The 21561-nt window shown below is 43.4% G+C and overlaps 1 protein-coding gene across 1 annotated transcript in view; it reads right to left on the bottom strand.

The window, feature by feature from the left end:
* The window catches only part of pard3ba (par-3 family cell polarity regulator beta a), a gene marked incomplete at both ends in the record, with an annotated part of 148337 nt that extends 127586 nt beyond the window's left edge, over positions 1-20751 (bottom strand). The window contains 2 exons of the mRNA XM_080834162.1: positions 13801-13902; positions 20635-20751. Of these exons, the coding sequence (XP_080690288.1) occupies positions 13801-13902; positions 20635-20751 (219 nt within the window). The remainder of the gene's footprint in view (positions 1-13800; positions 13903-20634) is intronic.
* Positions 20752-21561: the final 810 nt, after the last annotated feature.

The following is a 21561-nucleotide window of genomic DNA, read 5'->3' as shown; positions in this document are numbered from 1 at the left end:
TCAGAAGGGGGGCTTCGAAAAAGAATCCTCCCATACTTAAACTCAGTATGACGGAAGAGGGAGAAAAATATTAAATTGAGTAACCTTTTAAAATCACTGTGCTCTTACACAGAGCCCTTCTTAGGGGGCTCTGGGCTTTTTTTTGGTCACAGACGCTGGATGAACAGATGGTTAGGTCTCGATGGGTGGTTGTGTCCATGAGATGAGGATTCTCTTTTCATGTCACCTGCCTGTTGCTTTATAACAGTTAGGAAGCGCATTGGCGGCCTATGAAGGCCACACATTCGCAGTGTGTAGAGAATCAGTTGCAAGTCATTCAGTCTAATCTAAAGACATTAATGGTGTTGACACTGAATGCAAGAGAAATGTAACCTGACAACTCTCACCATTGTCCTTTTAAATTGCAAAAGAGGATGCGCTTCTTCCAGTAAGGGTTCAGATGAGGTAAATATATCCACAGGCTAACTGTCTAACAAAGAATTTAACCTCGCCTAGACTCGGTGAACTGTGAATGACCGTAATCTTTGGCAACAAACCGATCTATAAAGCACACCAACAGACAGCACCTTACAATGACATTCCAAAAGAAGAGAGAGGGAGTATTAAAAACAACAACATAAAGCAAAGCCCTGAACACAGCTCCATACATCAAGTGTCATGAGTGGAGGATGGAGCGCTGCAACCATGTTTAAATAAACCCTCATTTCACCTCCATCACCTCCATCCCCTTCACCACCACCAGCACCTTCAAAAAATATATATATAAAAATAAAAAAATAATATAAAAATAACTTTGCGCTGCATTTCTGGTCTCATCTGGGAGGAGAACTCATAAAGCACGGTGGAGCGAGAGTGTGTTGATGGAAAAAGGGAAAGAGGGAGGGGGGTGGGAGAGAGACAAAGAGAGACAGAGAGAGAGAGAGAGAGAGAGAGAGATAGAGAGAGTAGGCGCTGCAGTCACCGGTGAGGATGGAGGGGAAGATGGATGAATGTTGCTGTCTGACTTTATGAGAAAACAGCGACGAGGAACCCATCAAACAAAAGGGCACGCTATAAAAACAGCTATGCCGGCAAATCCATCTTTTGCTCCCTTGCCACGTTGCTGAACTTGGAAGAGTGAGGACCCATAACCGGGTGGTGCTCTGAGGAAATCTCACAGTACACAGGGGGAAGAGCACAGAGAGGGAATAAACATTCACAACCACAAAAAAAAACACATAAAACAACAGGCAAGATTCGGCCTGAGGCAACCTCTGGTAAGAAAGAATCAGTAGTTCAAACTGCAGTCGACTGAACAGAATCCCTATTTCAAACGTCAGTAGAAAGGACAAAATCCTAAGTTCGAAACGCAATCAAAAGAAAGAGACAAACCTAGAGAAACCTAGACGAAATCATGAAAACTTTGCGAAAAAGAAAACCTTGTGAAAAAGAAAACTTAGCTCGACTGAACTCCTGCCTCATGTTCCAGGTCTGCACAAAAAGTGTGTGTGGCCCATCAGAGGCCACTCCACAGCTGGGGGTCTTTAATAACATTGGCTTTCACTTGTATTAGGCACAAAATAGTTGAAATGATGATGTCTCAACCCGAGGTTCAAAGCCTTGCATGAATGGCGAACAATTACAGGAACAAGCCGACGTGCTGCGCGAAGGGAGGAAATGGTTGGCATTTAGAAGTGGGGAATAATGACCAGCGCTGATTATCTGATTACAAGAGCCTCCCTGCCCGCTGCGGGGAGAGCCTCGGCTTGAGAGCGGTCGTGCGGAGACTAACGTCCCGTTCGCATCAGGCGCTTGTTCTCGGGTGTAGACACAGCGTCCCGCTGTTTTGGGTAATCAACACGGAATGAGGGGGAAAGAAAAAGGGGGAAGGAAAAGAATAATGGAAATGTGGAGTGTGGAGTCCAGTGAAAGAAAGCCAGAGGTGGGTGAGATTCCAACTGTTAAAGCCTTCAGCCATGGCGAATTTACAATGATTTAATATAGTAGTAATAATAATAATAATAATAATAAATACTTATTATTATCATTATTATTATTATTAAAAATAGGAATAATACATTTCACTAATACATTTACATTTAAAATATATTAAGTTTAAAAGTGCTTTTCCAGACACCACATGTCGGGCCCTTCAGGGCACCCCATACAACAAAAACAATAAATACAATTCACAAACAGAAAAAAATGTCACAGTGAATATGGACGTATCATGACTTAAGTTTGGAGCCGTTTTAAACTTAGCAATGAATGCTGGGAATAGTAATGCTAGACTGCAGGCGAGCTGGGCAGAACACAGCAGGCAACACACATCGGGCAGAAAGGCAAACAAACTGCCGCCAACATGTCGGTCAGAGACCCTTTTGTGATGGCGATCTACAGACCAGATTAAAGGGATAGTCCTGTAATTGGTCCTGTTAAAATGCTACGACAAGATCCATGGTGAATGCATCCTGGAAACACAAGGCTGGCAAAGTAAGTAAAGTCTCTAGGAAATGCAAGAATTCAGCCAAACTTCACTGGAATCCACCACAACAAAATGATAGATTGATAAAGCTTGGTAATTAGTGTGTAGAAAATTCCAGTTGGAGGGCAGCTAGCATTTATCAGCAAAGAAAGCTCAGTGTAACTTATCGCAATGTTAACAGTAACAACGATAACAGTATCGCAATGTCTCCAGGCTGAAACAAAAAAAAAACACTTTTCATGATGATTTAAATTAATTATACTACCAAATACAGAAAAAAATCACGAGGCATTAAGTTATGTTTATTAATTTAAAAAATAACAAATAAAAACAACCCAGCTAAAGTGGCGTTAAACTCGCCAGATTCCCCGTACTTGGCCAACCAAGAAGCTCACAATTACTAAACTGAGCATATGTTTAGCCAATCTGTCAGTATATAAGCTTTTAAAGACCACACTGACTTCAATAAAACGGAAATGAGAAACACGGCAGGCCTGGGTTCTGACATGACTAGAGTGACTATGACTTCATCCAGTGATGTAGAAAATGGCTCCTCTTGTGAGTCTGACAAAGGGATTAAATATTGTTGGTCATTAGTTTTTTTAAGAATTAAAGTTTACTAAATCCAAAATATGACTTCACTAATGATGCACCTCCTTTTAAGAACACAAGGCTCAGCAGAAAACTCTGGCTAATCACTGAAGCTGTGTTAAATCTTTCCCCACAAGTTCCCATCTGGTGCTGCATAAAAATAGGCCTGTAAGAAGTTTTAAAATGACGGCATTTTAAAATAGATTCCCATTGTGAGCTATTCATGACTGACACATCCGCAGAATAGGCCCAATCAGACGTATCATTACCAATCAAATCTGGCAACTTCTGCGCAGGGAACCGAACCCAATATAGCGCTGCATTAGCTGAAAGGCGCTAACATTGGTTAATCAGTGTGCCTCTGCTCTTGAGATTCTTCCGTTATTGCAATCAGTGGTTATTCAGCGCCGTCATCAGTTACATACATGCAAAAAGTATAGAAAGGAAGCGAGAGAAAGAGAATATGAACCTCAAAATTCACAAGAGCTTGGGTGCAAGAAATGGGAAAAGTTAGCTTCAACCTTTAAGGCCTGTAGGATCACTATTTTGTTTTTCTTTGCTAGTCTGGTCAACAAACAACGGTTGAATTTTACACATTGTTATCCCACACACACTCTGGATTGAATGTCCTGGCAAAGACAGATAGCAGCTACTCTGAATCCAGCAGATTAGTTCTGTTCTGGAGTCGGCTTCTCCATGGATTGCCCTGGCCAGTCACAGGGACAGAACACTGAGGTCAGGAACAGGAACACTGACACTGCCAAGACAAGCAATCACACTAACGAGCAGTAGTGGAGGCAGACGGGGAAGATTTTCTCCCGCTTGCTGTGGCTTAGTATAGATGACAACGAAAACTTCCTGCTAGGGTGCTAGGAGTGGCACGGTAATTTGAGTTGAGGTTTGGTCCAACTTTCAACTGAAAAAACAAACAATCATCAATGTCAGATAAAAGACTTTTTCCAGCCACATTTCAGGCACTCTGGCCAATCAAACTGGTTAGATTCTAACATGGTGGCACATCCAAAAATGGCAACAGGGCTTTTGAAAACAATGGATACTACACAGGAACCCAAATAGACGCTAGACATGGGACCTATGGCACCTCTGTTGCACTCATTATGGTCTCAGGTTCTTTGAAGAGTATGATTATACCTCAGACTTTCTAAGAACCTGTCTGGCTTCAAACAAACCTCATTTGGTACCCCCTTCACAAGCAGCCCTTAGAAATAGCTGGTCTTGTTCAATCTCTATGGAAGGAACACATACATGCCAAGCAAGTGGCCAACAACCTGCTGTCATGGAGACCATCAAAAAGTACAGCATGACGTCAAGCATTCTTTGTGAGCCTTAGATCCAAAATAAATCCAGAAATAAGATTTATGGCCAGACCTGATTACATGTTAGCTTCCTGGAACTACATGCCCGTTTACGCTTGGCTCCAAACACTGTGATAATTGTAAGCTGTAATTGAAACGTGAAACTGATTTACAATTGCAATAAAGCCTTCGGCCACTCATGGTATAAATGACATGGGGCAAAAGTTACCCATTATGATCAAAGTATAATGACAAAGGACGGCCTCAGAACTGAATGGCTTAAATCAAACAAGGTTATGAAAGAAACGCACACATGCTATTGCTGCCGTTTTCCATTCTCTATTCATGTGTGCAAATGTTTGCCTCCACAAGGTGCATTTAGTGTCCAAATGTACACGACTAAACAAGATCACTTCGTTTCTATTTCTATTAATGGTTCCATGTGCTTTGCGACCAGTGACCATAGTGACCTCCTGCATTTTATGTTCTTGGATATAACTGTTAAATGGGCTATACAGAGTACATCGCTACAATTCCCCTTAGCTCCGAAGTCATCATGGACCAGACCATAATGTTCAAACCTTCCAACAGACATTCTCTTCCCCAACAGACATTCTCTTTCCAGGTCCATGACCAGGTAAGCCATCTGAAGTCCAGCGGAAGCAGCACAGTTCACGGGGCAATCTCACAGACACACGATGCATTATGCAAGACGTCAAAATCACTTCCCCGGGGTCTGACATCTTTGATGGTAATTACACACCAACAACAGCTATAAAACCTCTCCATTAAGCAACTCTGGCGCCAGCACCATAATGTAGCTAATGTGGCATTTAGAGGCTAAATGGACCTTTCGGTAGAAGAGGCTGAAAAGACCCACGCACACACCCGAGCTCCTTTGCATGATGGCAGGTTCACATGGAGAGAGGGGGGGGGGGTAATGGCTGGGAGCTTGTCATGGCTGATGACAGTGAAGCCCACATGAATGGCAGACCTGTTCAGGTAAATGCAGGTCTGGTGGAGGCAGATAGAGCTCAGGGGACAAGGAGAGTGGGTCTCTCTGCTCCAGCTATTAAGTGGTTAGTATCAGGGTGCAGGAGGGGAGGGGGAGGTGTGTGTGTGTGTGGGGGGGGGGGGGGGGGGGGGGGGTTGTTCATCAGTCCTCACAGGCTGTGGCCTTCTCCCGCCTGTGGAGCTCAGAGTGGCTCAAGCACTTCAGCATCATCAGCGTTTCATCAAAGATACAGCCTGATTATAGACAGCCGGCTAGAGAGCGAGAAAGAGGGGAGGGGGAGAGTAAGAGAGTATGAATATGTGTAGGAGAAAGAGGAGGAAAGATGGAGAGAGCGAAGGGGGAGGGGAGAGTAAGAGAGAATGCATGTGTGTGAGTAGAAGAGAGAGAGAGAGAAAGAGAAAGAGAGAAAGACAGAGAGAGAGAGAGCCTATGGCTGTGCTCAAGAGGTGTGGGTGTATTTGAAACAAAAGAAAGCCAGCTCCATGCAGTCTAGTGCATTACATTAGCTTGACATTTTCATTATGTGTAATGGTATACTGTCCACACACGCGCACACTTACTGTGGAGGCTGTTAAAGTATAGGTTACAGCATACAGTAATGTATATAATCATAGCTGTTGTTAGCAGGGTCTGTATATGCAGCCCTTGAAGCTGTGACAGACCGGGCTCAGTACAAAACAATGCTAGTCAACTCAGGTACTGTGTGTTATCCCACACAACACCACACTAGACACCACACAACACCACACTAGACACAAAACAAACACACTCCACACTCCCTGACCACGACCCACACTTGAGCAAGGCGGCCAGGCAGCAGGAGGGCCAGGGCGCGTTAGGCCTCCATCTGGGCAAGACTCCTAATCCCCCAAGGCAAACAGAACAAACACTGGGCACACAGTGCACTGCCTTTGGTCTCTGAGATCTGTCTATATACTCATTCGATCCCGTGCTTTAAAACAACACTCATTACCCTCTCCACACACACACACACACACACACACACACACACACACACACACACACACACACACACACACACACACACACACACACACACACACACACACACACACACCTCTCTTTCTGTATACATGCCAATCCCCTGCTGTCTGAGCACATGTGGGCTGTCTTTGAGCAGCCCATGTGCAGAAACCCTAGCAGCTGCAGGGGGAGAGGGAGAGGGAGACGGGAGGAAGCGAGAAAGAAGAATAGATGAAGTGCTTAATTGACTAAGCTGGAGGCCCTTGCTCGGCCTCTCGAGGTGATTTAGCGGCAGGCAGCCCCACCCTCCACCCTCTTTGCGGGACGTTGGGGGCAACAGATACGACTACTCCCTGCATCAGTCTCATTCATCACCCCCCCCCGCCCCCTCACCCGGTTGAATATGCATGAGCTGGCTCCGTGGGGACAGCCAATCACCTTCACTCCTTCTTTAGGAAAAGCGTGAGGGGCAAGGAGGGGGGGGGGGGGGGGGGGGGGGGGGCTGGTCAATGGGCCCTGACCTGGGGCAGGAGCAGTAATCTGATCTCATCACCATGGTAACCTCGCCCCTTATCAAGCTCAAGGGGGTTGGAGGCGGAAGGGGGGGCAAACAGCAACAAGAAGGTCTCACTGGACCCTCATCTCTCCTCTCTCCTGCGTGTGGTGCATTAGCCCTGATTAGCATGCAATGCTAACAGCGGGGACGGGCCGCGGAGAAAGCCTTCCCAGATTACACAGAAGGATAGAGAGGAGATGATTTGATTAAGGCTTGTGATTTCCATCCGCAGGGGGGAAAAGAGGAGAGAAGAAAACCAACATGAGTGGTGATGGAGCCCTCTTATAGCCACGCAAAAGAGCTTCAATGGATTTGATTAAATAAATGAATGCTAAAGAGTTCACTAAAAATGTAGTTTTGCATCTGTTAGCCAAGTTGGTTAGTTTTAAAAGGGTCTGTAACTGTTGCTTGTGCCATTCTTTAAAAAGGCTACAGGTCAAAGACCATGCCAAGACTAGTTTGGTGCCATGACTGACCATGACCTTTACCGGACAGCACTATTAAACTGCAAATTAGAATACACTCACACAGAGATACACACTCGACAGACCGACAGACACACAGACACAGACACAGGCACAGTCACAGACAGTCACAGACACAGTCACACACATCCACACACACACACACACGGCCAAGCACATATGCTAGTACCAAAGTCTGACTCTAGAGGGGGACAAAGCATAAATACGCTTCAACTGCAGACATGATTGTGAAACAACAAAGAAGAATGAAAAACAATGCACATAAACACAAGGCACACATTCACATTACAATTCTAGTATACAATTCCATCTTGGTGTGAGGAGAGACAAATAAGTTTGTCAAATTTAAACATCAACTCTAATTGCACTGCACAGCAGCGTATGAATATTACATTAACATTTTTTTATGCTGCTCTTGCTGACTAAGTGTTGGTAATTTATCACTTTTTATGCTCCCGCAGTTATGAATATGTATGCAATGCAATCTATTAGCACATCATAAGAATTCATTATATCAAAAGAGAGGGGCTGAGAATAAGTGGCCTACAAAGAAAGTGGGACAGATCCAGTTTGACTCAAAGCACTGTGCTCAGTCTAACACCGACATATGCAAACCTTCAGATGCACTGGCAATCTGTGTTTGTGTGTGTGTGTGTGTGTGTGTGTGTGTGAGGGTGTGTTAGAGATCCAGAATGATTGCAAGAGAACGTGCTTCTCAAGTGTATAGGAAGATCCTAGCCTGACGATGTAATACTCATGATTCTATTCAGAATATGAGTCTGATACCGAACCATTGGGCTGTGATTATGGGGTGTGTTTCAACGAACCAGGAAAGAAAATGCCTATTCGCTGAATTGGATACCTAGAATCAATCAGAGCAACGTACCCTGTAAGCAAAATGACGTCCCCTCGACGTCCTGTAATGGTCTCTCTGAACGTTCTAAAAACGTAAATGTGTATGGTTCCCTTGACAACTTTAGGACGTTTTGCACGACGTTCCAAGACCATCCCGAGGACGTTGCGGTGACAATTGGGAAACGTTTTCTATAGGTCCTGGGGACGTTCTGCAAGACGTGGCAAGAACGTCCCTAGGACATTGCGGTGACGTCTGGAAAACGTGTTTCTATAGGTCCTGGGGACGTTCTGCAGGAAGTTGCAAGAACATCCTGAGGGCATTGTGGTGACTTCTGGAAACCTTGTTTTAGACGTCCTGGGGACGTTATTCAAGGACGCACCGCGGACGTAGCAGGCACAGTGTTTTTGCTGAGCTAAATGAAAAGAATAAAATAATAATAGATCGCGGAGCCGTCATTTCGCTTACATGGCTCACACACACACAAGTTCAAGTTTATTTATATAGCACATTTCATATGATATACATAGACACACACAGAGACACAAACGCGCTTTCAAACTTGATTGCGAGGCATGGGAATTGAACCGTAAACCTTCCTATTACTAAACCACTTCGCTACCACTTCACTACCATTGTCTGATTCTTATTTTGTTGGGTTTGAGAAAAAGCATATTGTAGCGATCTCAGTCACTACGCATTGAGGGTAGGGATGCAAATGATTAATCGACTTTAGATTAATTGTCGATTAAGAGGTTGCTTGATCAAAATGTATTAATCACGATTAATCGCTAGAGGGCGCTAGCGCGAGAGACCGGTTGAAAACAAAATGAAGCGAGCGAAAAGAAGTGCGGTGTGGTACCACTTCAACATTGTTAATTCAGGCAAAGAAGTCAAATGTTCTCTGTGTAATGCGGTATTGAAATACAATAGTTCCACTAGCTCACTCAGTTATAATTTGAACACTGTGCATGCTGCTGTCCTGCATGGCACCACCAGTTCACCTGGTTACTGCCGCGAGTTCAGGCTGTAGTCTTAAAACTCAGGTTAGCTATTAGTTCGTTAGCGGGCTAGCTCACCTAGACTTCATAGAGTTAGCTACCTAGCTCGTTAGCGGGCTAGCTCACCTTGCTATGAATATGAATATCTCTGTCTACTCCCGCGCTAACGTGTGCCCGCGAGTTTGGCTCATGAGAGTTAGTAAGTAAGTAAGAGTTGAGTTGGCTATTTAGCTTGATAGCGGACTAGCTCACTCAGGCTTAATGATATTAGATACCTAGCTCGTTAGCGGGCTAGCTTACCTTTGCCTGATGGCTTGCCATTAAGAATGTAACTACTCTATCCCTCACTAACGTGAGCGCGAGTTAAACTTCAGAGAGTTGGCTATTTAGCTTGTAATAGCCTAGATGCAGTTTCTTCATAATCTATCCACAAGTTAGATACAAGATTACATATACAGTTACAAGATAGGCTCAATAATATTCTGTTTGGCTCTCTATTTAATTTCTTCTATTCTTTTTTTTTATGTCTGTTTCAAATGCAAGAACTGAGCCAGTCCATAATTTATTTCTTTGTTTTAAATTAAAGAATGTATTTTGTTATACCATAAAAAAAACTTTTCTGCTTTCTTTTCCTAATGCATAATTACTTGAGGAATGTATAATAGAATAGAATTATCATAATGTAATGTAATATAATAACTCAACTATTTAGCTGATATTTGTAAAGGCCCTATTGAAGCACTGAAACTCAGGTGAAAAACGCCGCTTATCAATTAATCGAAAGTCGATCGATAAGATTATCAACTAATGATTAATGAATTAATCGATAATTTGCATCCCTAATTGAGGGTTTTCCGTAATGATTCCTTTTTTAATTAACATCCATGGCACGGACGTGCGGGCAGGGAGGCAGAATAACTAGCCAAACTAAGAATGATGAAATAAAATAAATAGGAATGCTTCTCTACTGATCTGTGCTATAAATTTAATGTCTGCATGATTCCAATACAATGCATAGCCTACATAGGAAGGTCTATCAAGTCTAGCGTTAACATTGAGCTTTCCACAGGCCTTCAAAGATGCTGCATCAGAAAGCTCACCGGTCAAATTGTCTGGTTGGAATTTCTTAAACATCCCGTCTCGCAAACACTATCTGGATTTGACAACAATCCAAATATTTAGGCCTATAAAGCAAACGTGCACTGCCCTTATTATGTTTTAAAGGAACAGGCTAATCTGCCGTTAGAAAGTTATTTAACAACACGCATATGTTGCATTATACTGTCTATGCCCGTACGTGAGCGCGCCGGAGCCGCCAGAGCTCGCACTCGCAGCATATTGAAAATTGGAGCTATGAACTTAGTTAAAATTTTTGAATTATGAACAATGAACTGAACTAGTTCATGTAGAAATTGAACTTTCCAAAAACTGAATACCTGAAGCCCTAGATGTTCGAACAGCTTCACCAGAGAAAAGTCCGAAATGTCGGGCGTTTATGTCGTTATGGAGTGACAAGTTCTAAGGTGCGAGGATATTGATAGTCACAGTAAAATGTTCTGTTAGCACTGTGAAAACGGTACGCAAAGGATTCACAAGAGGGTCGAATAATTTTAGAATCTCTGCTCTCATTGAACAGAGCAATGACCATGTTGCGGCGCTCATTTTAACGCCACAGCAGGTTGCAATTAAAGGCCACTTATTGACGCGCATCAGACATTAATGTTTTTGTTTCCCATTGTAAACTTAGGAAAATAAACATGTTGCATTCTAAACTACCTGATTATGTTATTATTTAAGCTATGCAGGCCGTCAGTTTTCTTCAATAGGCTAATTTAGAAGCAGAAATAGATATTTGGCCGGCTTATCATTAAAATGTCTCGCAAATGAAAAACATTTTTCTCTAGCGGAACCTCTGGTTCAGAGAGGACCATCAGAGGACGTCAAGGGGACGTTTTGGAAGGACCGAATGCGAACGTCCCGCAGAGGACCACAGGTAAAGGTTACGGGGACGTTTTTAAAGGATGTCCTGGGGACGTATGCTGAGAGACCAAATAAGAACGTTCCCTAATAGTCCGTTTTAAGGCTCATGCGAACGTCACGCAGAGGACCTGCAGGTAAAGGTAACGGGGACGTTTTTAAAGGATGTCCTGGGGACGTATGCTGAGAGACCAAATAAGAACGTTCCCTAATAGTCCGTTTTAAGGCTCATGCGAACGTCACGCAGAGGACCTGCAGGATAAAGTAACAGGGACGTTTTTAAAGGATGTCCTGGGGACGTATGCTGAGAGACCAAATAAGAACGTTCCCTAATAGTCCGTTTTAAGGCTCATGCGAACGTCACGCAGAGGACCTGCAGGATAAAGTAACAGGGACGTTTTTAAAGGATGTCCTGGGGACGTATGCTGAGAGACCAAATAAGAACGTTCCCTAATAGTCCGTTTTAAGGCTCATGCGAACGTCACGCAGAGGACCTGCAGGATAAAGTAACAGGGAAGTTTTTAAAGGATGTCCTGGGGACGTATGCTGAGAGACCAAATAAGAACGTTCCCTAATAGTACGTTTTAAGGCTCATGCGAACGTCACGCAGAGGACCTGCAGGATAAGGTAACAGGGACGTTTTTGAACGACGTCCTGGGGACGTGTGCTGAGAGACCAAATTATAATGTTTCCTAAAAGTCCGATTTAAGACTCATGCGAACGTCACAGAAGGACCAAACGTAGACTTGCTACGAACGTCAAAAACGTTCTGGTAACGTCCTTTAGCGAACGTTGTGCCGGGGACCAATTGGGGACGATTGGGGACCTTGCGAATGTCCTGTTAACGTCCTGGGGACGTTCCCTGTTTGCGGGGTAGTAGCCTATTACCATCTGATAGATTAAACTTTTACCTGATCCCGTAGGAAGGACGGCAAAAACATCTTTTCAATCGACAAATGCCTTGATCGTGTTTCTCTGTTCCTCTTTCAAAATGAATGCGCTGTCAATGTCTGTTGAGATATGCCTGCTCACGTTAATTAATTAGCATTAAGGCTACAAGCTACAGTTTGTTTCAATGGGTTTTTTGTGTACGCGTTAGCAATGATCTAACAATAATGGTCTAGAGAGCTTTAGTTAAGACAAACAATACTCTGCAACATTCGTGTTGCACATGCACAACTAACCGAGTCAATGTAGACATTAAAAAGTCGTGTAGATAGCTTAATTCACATAAAATATTCCCCACTAAGCACCCGAGACGCGGCCATCTTGGTCGGAGTTCAAATCTACCGGTTAATTCAACTCAAGCGTTGGTATCTGTCCATCAACGTATAAAGCCCGCCCTGACAATTTGATTGGTCCGGTTTTATCCGACCGATGAAACTCTCTCCCAATTAGCCCAGAGCCAGACCAAATCTCCCTGACCAAACATTTTGTGGGCGGGGTTTGGGCTGGTATCCAGGCTAGGAAGATCCCCCCTTTTTCTGAGAACCTGTATATTCTACACATGCATGCCGTGCAACAAGAACCTGCAAAACAAGCCAATTGAAAAAAGACAAGACAAAGATTGGTTTATCAACATAGCTAAAGGACTAAATGTGGATAGTACGATTTGGCAGAAGGAATGAAATCTTTTGAAGCTTGACAGGCCTTGATCAGACCAGAGGTTTGGAAATCATTGTAGACAGTAGAAGCATTGGAACTGTTCAACATAACAGATGGAGTTCTATCAGAGCTATCAGCATCCATTCATGGAAAAAGCAAATGATGCAATTGTAACAGCGATGATACTTGTCAGTTACAACCATGGCCCATGCAAAACAACCATTTGAAAATAAATAAGTACCTGTTCCGATGACGTGTGTATACTCACTCACACTCATTCTCTCTCCCTACACACTCACACACACACACACACACACACACACACACAAACATACGCAAGCACAGAACACCCAGAACAAAAACAGCTCATTCTCAGCCGAGCAAATAGGATTTGAATGGGCGAGAGAGGAGGGAAGTGTTCCTTTGGCCTCTAATAAAACAAGACCTGTTTTAGCTCGATAACAGCAGCCTGTGACACGTGAATATGGAAAGAGATCAAAACTCCAGTAAGGGTAAACAAGCCACGCCATGACATTTTGCATGCCAACACAATTCAACAACTGAATGAAGAGAGAGAGAAAGAAAGAGAGAAAGAGAGAGAGAGAGAGAGAGAGAGAGAGAAAGGCTACATGAATCCAAACTTCCTTATCATGTAAATAAACACATTGGCGAAAATCATTACGTCATAACTACAAATGTCACAGAGAGGGGCCCTCTGTATGACTCACGTCGACCTCTCGCTGCTTAAACGACCCCTTCATCAAAAGCAGTGAGGATATACCGTATGTTAGTGAGGATATACTGTTGCATGTTATTTTTAAAAGGGCTTGAACTTCCAGGGAACTGCACTCACGACCTTGGCATAGTGAGTTCTGTCTCGACCAGAAGAGACACAGGAAAGCGCCGTTAAAGCTCATAACACAGGAAAGGAAAGTCGGGGTCTTAAGGCTTACCTTGTCGCGGTCCTCCACCAGGTCAGTCAGCACGTCATCTGGGTCCAGGATCCCCCCGTCCGCGTACTCTACATGGTGTGTCCGCACGTGCACCTCCCCATCCTGTGGAGAGACAACGCAAGACGTCTGAGCTTTCCCTTTTCCTCAAACTTGCACAAAGGATTTTCAGCTTTTGCTTTCACAAAACATGATTGTCTACTGAATTAAGCAGCTTTTTCAAGGCAGGGCAGAAATGAGAACAAATCCGTTCAAGACTTTAAACCTGACACATAAAAGTGAAAGTCAGAATTAGGCAATATCATGTAGGTAAACATAACTCTTTATTAAACTTCACTCTACGTTGGCACATTATTGGTACAATCACTCCACAAGAAAGAACACAAAGATGAAGTAGCACATTCAGTTCAAATTTACAAGAGAGAAGACATTATGACATGTTGTCTAAAACAGACTGTCTCTATAGAAGACACAGAATGTAATATCTGTGTGTAATATCATTAAGCCAATCAGCTGTTGCACTGCTTTACACTGACAATACAGCATTGTATAGTCATTGTAAAAAACAAGGAAGTGCAACACAATACACTTCCGAATGAAGTAATAGAGATATCGACTAGCACAGATGTAATACAGCATGACACCTGGAGAGAGTAACATGATCTGCCACCCCAGTGCTGCACTGTAACTGTACTCAAATCAAAATGCAGGGCTGATTTTTCCACCCCTGGTGAGCTGAGGCTCCACAGGTGCGGTGGGGCTGGGTGTGGGTTTCCTCTCCGGCCGCTCCGGCTGGAGGGTCAGGAAAACCCGCTCCACACATTCCTACTGCGTTTGATTTCCAGCGCGCCCCTTGATTGCGATCCGCACAGGAATCCATATAAAGCATTCCGGCCATTGTTTGTGGTCGGACGGAGAGAGACAGTTTCCCCTTATCGGCCCAGGGCTCTACAAAGGGCTAAGAGTCCCGGCCAACAATGCAGAGGGAGAAGTGGTCCTTCAGTCCCTGCGCACACAATACTGACTTCCTATTTCTGCCCACAATGAGTGGCCTGTGATTTACACAACCAGCAATTGATGTCGAGTAAATCGCTAAAGAGTAAACTGTTGAGAAGTGAGACTCTTACACATCAGTGAAAGGCAGCACATTGTTGAATCATTTAATCTGTTTGGATTTAGAGACCTATGAGGTCGGTGGACAGCTTTGTTCAGTGGACAATGGACATTAAATATTGAGCTGATAGGACACCTGCATGACCAGTGAGTTTCCTTTGTAAACCACCTGAGATCCGAAGCCAAGGCTGGCATTCTGTGGCTACCCAACGTCAAAAGAAAATTTAAATAATATTCCACTCAAAGAACTGAAATGAGGTTGGTTGCCTGTAGCCATGGAAATGACTGAATAAAAAAACAAATGAATGCACTAAATGAAATGAATAAATTCATACGTTTGTGTGAACAATTCAATAAAGAACCTATTGTTCTTCTTTGGTATATCTATGTAGGGAACCGTTGCTAAATCAACTACATTGTCTGAGCCCTACAATGGCAGGGGCATTGGGCTAACCAAACAGCACCACCCTAAAGCAAACAGCCAGGGGGGTTGGAATGGTTCTCACTGGCAGTACGTCAATATCCTCCCACCTTCATCCTTCCCCGTCTTCAACTTGATCTCTGTCTCTTTATCAGTCTCTCTCTCACACACACACACACACACACACACACACAATATCCTTGTCTCTTTATCAGTCTCTAACCATCTCTTTCTCTCCCTCTCTCTCTCTCTTCCTCATGCACTTTCATGCACTCTCACACACACACACACACACGCCTCTATCTCTTCCAAATTTCACGTCTTTTTATCTCACTGGATGATCAAGACAGACTTACTTCCTGATAAGACTCAAATCCATGTAGTATTATTATTATTATTAGTATTAGTAGTAGTAGTATTAGTTACAGTAGCAGTAACAGTAGCAGTAGTAGCGGAATGCCCAATAGTGTCTACTGAATATGTAACCAGGCTACACATGAACTCTAGTGGAATGCAGATCAAGGACAGACAGTGGAATGCTTGCTGTACAAAGGGCTTCTCCTTCACTAGCAAACAAAATGAGAAATGTGGCATGGTTGGAGATGGAGGGAAAGAGTGTACCCATATCACACCCTCTGCAACACTCATAGTTCAAGTCCTTGGCATAGCTAAAATACCAGCAGGTTTCAAAACAGGTCAAACAAGTGGGGCAGCTTTGTGTTTGGATGCATGCAGGTGTTTTGTGTGTGTGTGTGTGTGTTCACCAAGAACTGGTTTGGAGTGAAACAGATCAGTCTGGGAACAGATGACAAAGACGGGTTCAGACTCATACAGGATGCTGCTGTAACACAAGGCACAGGGTGAGAGTCTGTGGGTGGCATTACGGAATGAGAAAAACGCTCTTCTCCAGTCACGAGAGGGATGCGTCATCACACTCCATGTTGACATTGTGGTCTCATCTTTGTTACCATGAGTTAAAGCACATGCAGTAGGTGAGGGAATCTTTACCTTCCATTCACCACTACGTGTTTAGTAAGGCAAGCACATGCATAGGGGGTTACACAGAGGTCATAAAACAGAATCAGCAGTTTGTTATGCATCGTATTCTTCTTTTTCTGTCAAAGTGAGAGGTTTAGAAATCAGTACATTTCTAGGCCTACTGCAGCCTATCGTGTTTCTAAATGCTGCTTCAGTCGTTAGTAGCGCTCTCTAGAGCAAGCCACACTTTGTGATTGCTCAGTCGGCCTGGAAAAATGCTTACATAGCACAGTCCAACTGCCAATGGTGAGAGAGCGAGTGTGTTTGAGGGAGTTTGAGAGTGTTTTCTGTTATGCTACAGCAGCCTGAAGCAATCCCACAATGCACTGCGTCACAGGAGGGAAAAAAGGCTGCATGACAAACTGTGCTCATACACAGATACATGCGACAGGACCAACTCTCTCTCACACACACACACTCAAACACACACACACACACACACACACACACACACACACACACACACACACACACACACACACACACACACACACAGATCAGGGTAGTGTACAAAATAAATTAAAATAAATACTTTAGCATTAGCTATCGTGGTAGCTCTTGCTCTTCAAAATATACTCTGTTCAAATCCTTCAATATTACACCTGGTTTCTTTGAAAATACTATTTTAAGAATCAACATTGACCCGAATAAAAGAAATATTTGCTTCGGTGCGGTCTGCACAGCAGGCAATGTAGATGCAAAGATGATACTATGCTGTTGATACTTACCAAGGCAACAGCAAGCATTTCAGCTGAACTGACATCACAACTTTAATAACAATGTGTGTTGTGCAAAAGATTCTTCTAATGACTCATTGATCATTTTAACGCAATTGGCCTGTGATACTAGCTGCTTCATTGAGTCAGACCCAAACTCCCATGCTGCCTAGAACACAGTTTAAAGGTCAAAGTGCAGGAGACTTGTTATTGCTGATGGTGACTGTTATGGGACGCTTGTCTTTCCTGGCAACGGGCCAACCTTTAAGTGATCTCAGCTTCTTTTGTTGCCAATTCAGCTCAGCACCATCTGGGCTGTCAAAGGAGCTTTGGATGCTAAACCAGCACGCCAGCACTGGCCAGCATGGGAAACTGGAGATAACACCATTTCCCTGCCATGAGGCACAGCGAGATACTCAATGAAGACTGATATACCAGCAAAGAAAGGAAATCATTGGTTTTCTACAAATACACCACTGCACTTAAAAGGCCATCAGAAATATTAAGAGGACCTTCAATATGTCTGAAATATGACAGAACTGGCTGGCTTCCCGAACAACATTGCGTCTGGTTTTTGTTGTGTACATTTGCATTTAGGCCGTGGTCCAAATTATTTTTAAGTTAATGAGACCGTTGGGATGTGTGTCCACTTATGCTACACTGTCATAAAGGAAGAGAAGAACAGACCAGAAACACAACAAACTACCATAACACAGTTTGGTATATCGGGAGGGGAAGAGTAGAGAACTCTACGATTAGAAGTAGTTCTAAGATAACTACTTCTACAGCCTTCCAAAAGTTAGGTTACAGGGGCACATTCATCTGTTTGGTAATGAGATGATTAGGTCTCCTTTAAAAGTGATTGCATTCCTCAAGAGGACGTACCACACCACTCATGCATGCAGAGAGCAGACAATTAGCATAGCGCTTCACGCTACATTCAGGGCACTTTTCCACCACAGACACACACACACACACACACACACACACACACATCATAATCCTCGAAGCACTCCATTACACTTCAGCGGGGAAATGCTCAGGGATTAGGGAGACAAAAACATTAATGACAGAGAGAGAGAACCCTGACGAAGAGAGCGGGAGCTTTTGAGACTTCAGACGGCGGCAAAGACGTGAGGTAATTAGCAGCACTTCACTGTATCGGCGAGGAGGCTTCCACAGTGTTTGGAAAAGTGTTTCAAAAGGTGTCGCTCTTTCACTGAAGTGATGAAGGTCCACAGAGAAGTGTGTCATCATAGTGCATAAATGAGAGCGTTTCTAAAAGTCATGAGGCCCATTTCTTGTTCCTTCACATGTGAGGCTTCAAAGCACCTTTAGGAAAATGAGCCACAATTTGTCCTCCAAACTTGTGCTGATCCATTTTTTAAACTGATCATCTGTGATCAAATAAAAACACACCTGCTCCACAAAGCAACTGGTTCATTTGTGTATTCCTTTATATGGAGATAGATCATTACTAGCCCACAGGCTGTCAAGAGTCATAAAAAAACATATAGTACATTTCTGGGGGGAACTGTGTTGCAGTGCTGGACTTTGAATATAACCTGCTTTGAGCAACATGGATGTCTGCCAATGGGTTTTCACAGGTCATCCATCAAAAAAAAAATCTCTAGAACTAGAACTGACAGAAACACCCCCATTTGATGAATCCCCTACTAATTACAAACAAAACCTTCCCCATTGTCCGATATCCTATTTGATGGTTCCTCTGCTAATTACAAACAACAACCCCTTCTCCATTGTCTGATCTAAAAGCTATTGGAAATCACAATAGGCCAACCGTCTACAGTTTCGGCCTACATATGGAAGTCAAGATAAGGGACTGTTGTCCTCCCCTATGTAAATAATGGACCATGAGAGCAACAATAGCCAAAATGGCAAGCAGATGGGCATGAGCCATGCATTAATCAAACGCCATGGAAACACCATGGAAACGCACCAGTCAGAGACAAAACTATCCAGCCAGATGAAGATCCCTGAGAGACGGAGGCTGATAGAGCTGCCAGCGCAGAGTGGGCACCATCCGTCCGTAACAGCTGGCACCCCCTCATACATCAGCGGCCTCGCTGGGGCCAAACGTGGGCCGATAACGTCCATCAGTCACAGAACACTCCGGAACAAAGCCTGCCATCGACGGGCTGACAGGCTGACGCTCAGTCCAAGGCGGGCTCATCAGAACCAGCCGTCCGCCTGGTAGCGGAGATATGGGACTATCCATCAGCCTTTCACATCAGAATATTCATCACGGAGGGCTTGTATTTGGTGTGTGTCAGCACCGGCACACTGGCACAGGGCTCCACAGATGTGATACTGGGGATCCACTCAGTCAGCATGAGAAAGTCTAACAGTGTGAGGGGATACCACACCACCAGCACAGATAGTGTAATAAGATGGCTGGCAAAGTTGGGAGAAATTAAATGAAGACTTAAACTTAGAGTTAAGTGAAGTAAGACTCACTGTGAATGTGTTTTGATATGAGTAAAGTGGCTTTGAACACAAATGAACCATGCTTGATGAACCATGCTTGATCGACTGTGGTGATGCCATATACCACTAACAAGCTAGGAATGTTAAATGCCTTCTACTGAAAGGCATAATATTTCTATTCTTGGACACTTTTTATATTCCATTGTGGGAGCAGAAAGTAGATTGAGGTTTATTCCTCTGTCTTATTTGCATACTGTGGAAGGGAACAAGATATTTCAGACAGTCTCCAGCCAGATTATAGGTCTAAATTAAAACCTACATTTAATAATTATTCATATGACTACCGGCTGAATCATGCTACAAGTCCAGGCATTAATTTCCCTGTGGTGCCAGCAGATGATTCATTTAGAGAAATAATTATTTTCATCCCTATAACCCTGCCATTCACAAGAATGACTCTCTAGAATAATGAAAATGACCAGTATATCTGATAGATGGTTTATTTCCTTTTGTTCATATTGTTAAAATATTTTGCTGAATTGTAAATTGTATCAATTGCAGATTGATAGTTACAATACAAACAAAAGAGCAGGTATGCAGTACCCGCTTCATGATCTCAATACTTGCATATCTCACTTCATGATCTCAATACTTTCTCAGTCCTTAAAGGACTGAGAAAATCAGGGAATTTCAAAACAAAACAAAGTAGCATTAGTGCTTTAAAAGAAGCTAAGGCAACGGTTAGGTGTTGCTTTAGATGCCTGAGATTGCAAAGCGCCCATTCAGTACCACTCAGGTAATAACAACTATTCCCTTCATCTTGATTTCTGCTGCTGATCTTAACGTTGCAATGACAGTATTGCACACCAACCGACTACAATTGTCTAAAGCTAGAAACAACCACTTTCACAATGGGGTTTGAAGACCGGTAGCCACGCCCCAGTGCAGGTGTTTGCGACTTTTAAATTTGAATTGCTGACAGAATATAGCATATACAATGTTAATGAGAAAGTGCTACTAAGCCACGACACAGTACACAATTAAGATAACACAACCTGGTGTGTTATTGACACTTGAATTGTTTGATAGATCAGAACTTACCTGTTCCACAATCTTCCTGTATCTATGGGTAGCCTGTTCCATAAGGTCCCGAACAACCCAGCCATCCTTGCATGGAACAACCACGCCAGTTCTTCCGAAATTCACGGTCACTTTCATGTCGCCTTTAACGTCTGATATGCTTTAAAAGTGTTACGAATCTACATGGGTAAAAACATTACACGAGTTTCACTCGGCTACGTTCTCACTGTAGCTGCTGCTACCTGACGCTCACGGAAGAGCAACAGGTGTCACTAAAGAGGTTCAGTCAGCCTCAGGAAATGTGTTGATTCGTCTACTCACTGAGGGCTACTTTGGAAAATAGTTTGCAAAAACTTAACTCAATGTTCTCAATGCATGGAACAGCGAAGAGGTAGGTTAAGCGCACGCGAGTCCAACTATGCTACCTGATAATTGTCCAAGTGTCCATAGCATGGTCAGTGAAAGCGGAAGCCACTCAAGTGACCATAAGAAACTCTCAGATGAAGAGTGATGGCCCAAAGTTTCTTCAATTGTCTAATTGCAACACAGCTACTTGTTGTTAGTATATTATCGGTCACTGCCGTTATACAAAAAATGAAAGCGGAAAGCAACCTTTGAGCAGCAATGTAGCCCACACGAAGGAAACTCAAAAAGGCAAATTAAATCTTGACAGATGTAAAACCCGTAGTCTATCTGAATTCCTTATTTTTCTTTGGGATCCAGTAGATGACACCAGTAGTCTTCATCTCCCACGATTAGACAGGTGAAGTTGTTGGGATTCCGAAAATTCTACTTCCTTGTCCTCTCCACAAATTCACAGTAGCCTAATCCCATTAAACGTGTTTCTGAAACGTAGGCGAAGGCAAATCATTCGGAAAGTTTTATAAAGTCAACGGAACAGTTGACGTTTCAACAAAATGGTTTAACCATCCAACATGGAAATAAGAA

This window comes from Sprattus sprattus (genome assembly GCF_963457725.1).
Source record: "Sprattus sprattus genome assembly, chromosome: 3".
In the NCBI taxonomy this organism is placed as follows: domain Eukaryota; kingdom Metazoa; phylum Chordata; class Actinopteri; order Clupeiformes; family Clupeidae; genus Sprattus; species Sprattus sprattus.
Note: the sequence above shows the minus strand (reverse complement) of the source record. Positions and strands in the feature narration are given on the sequence as shown.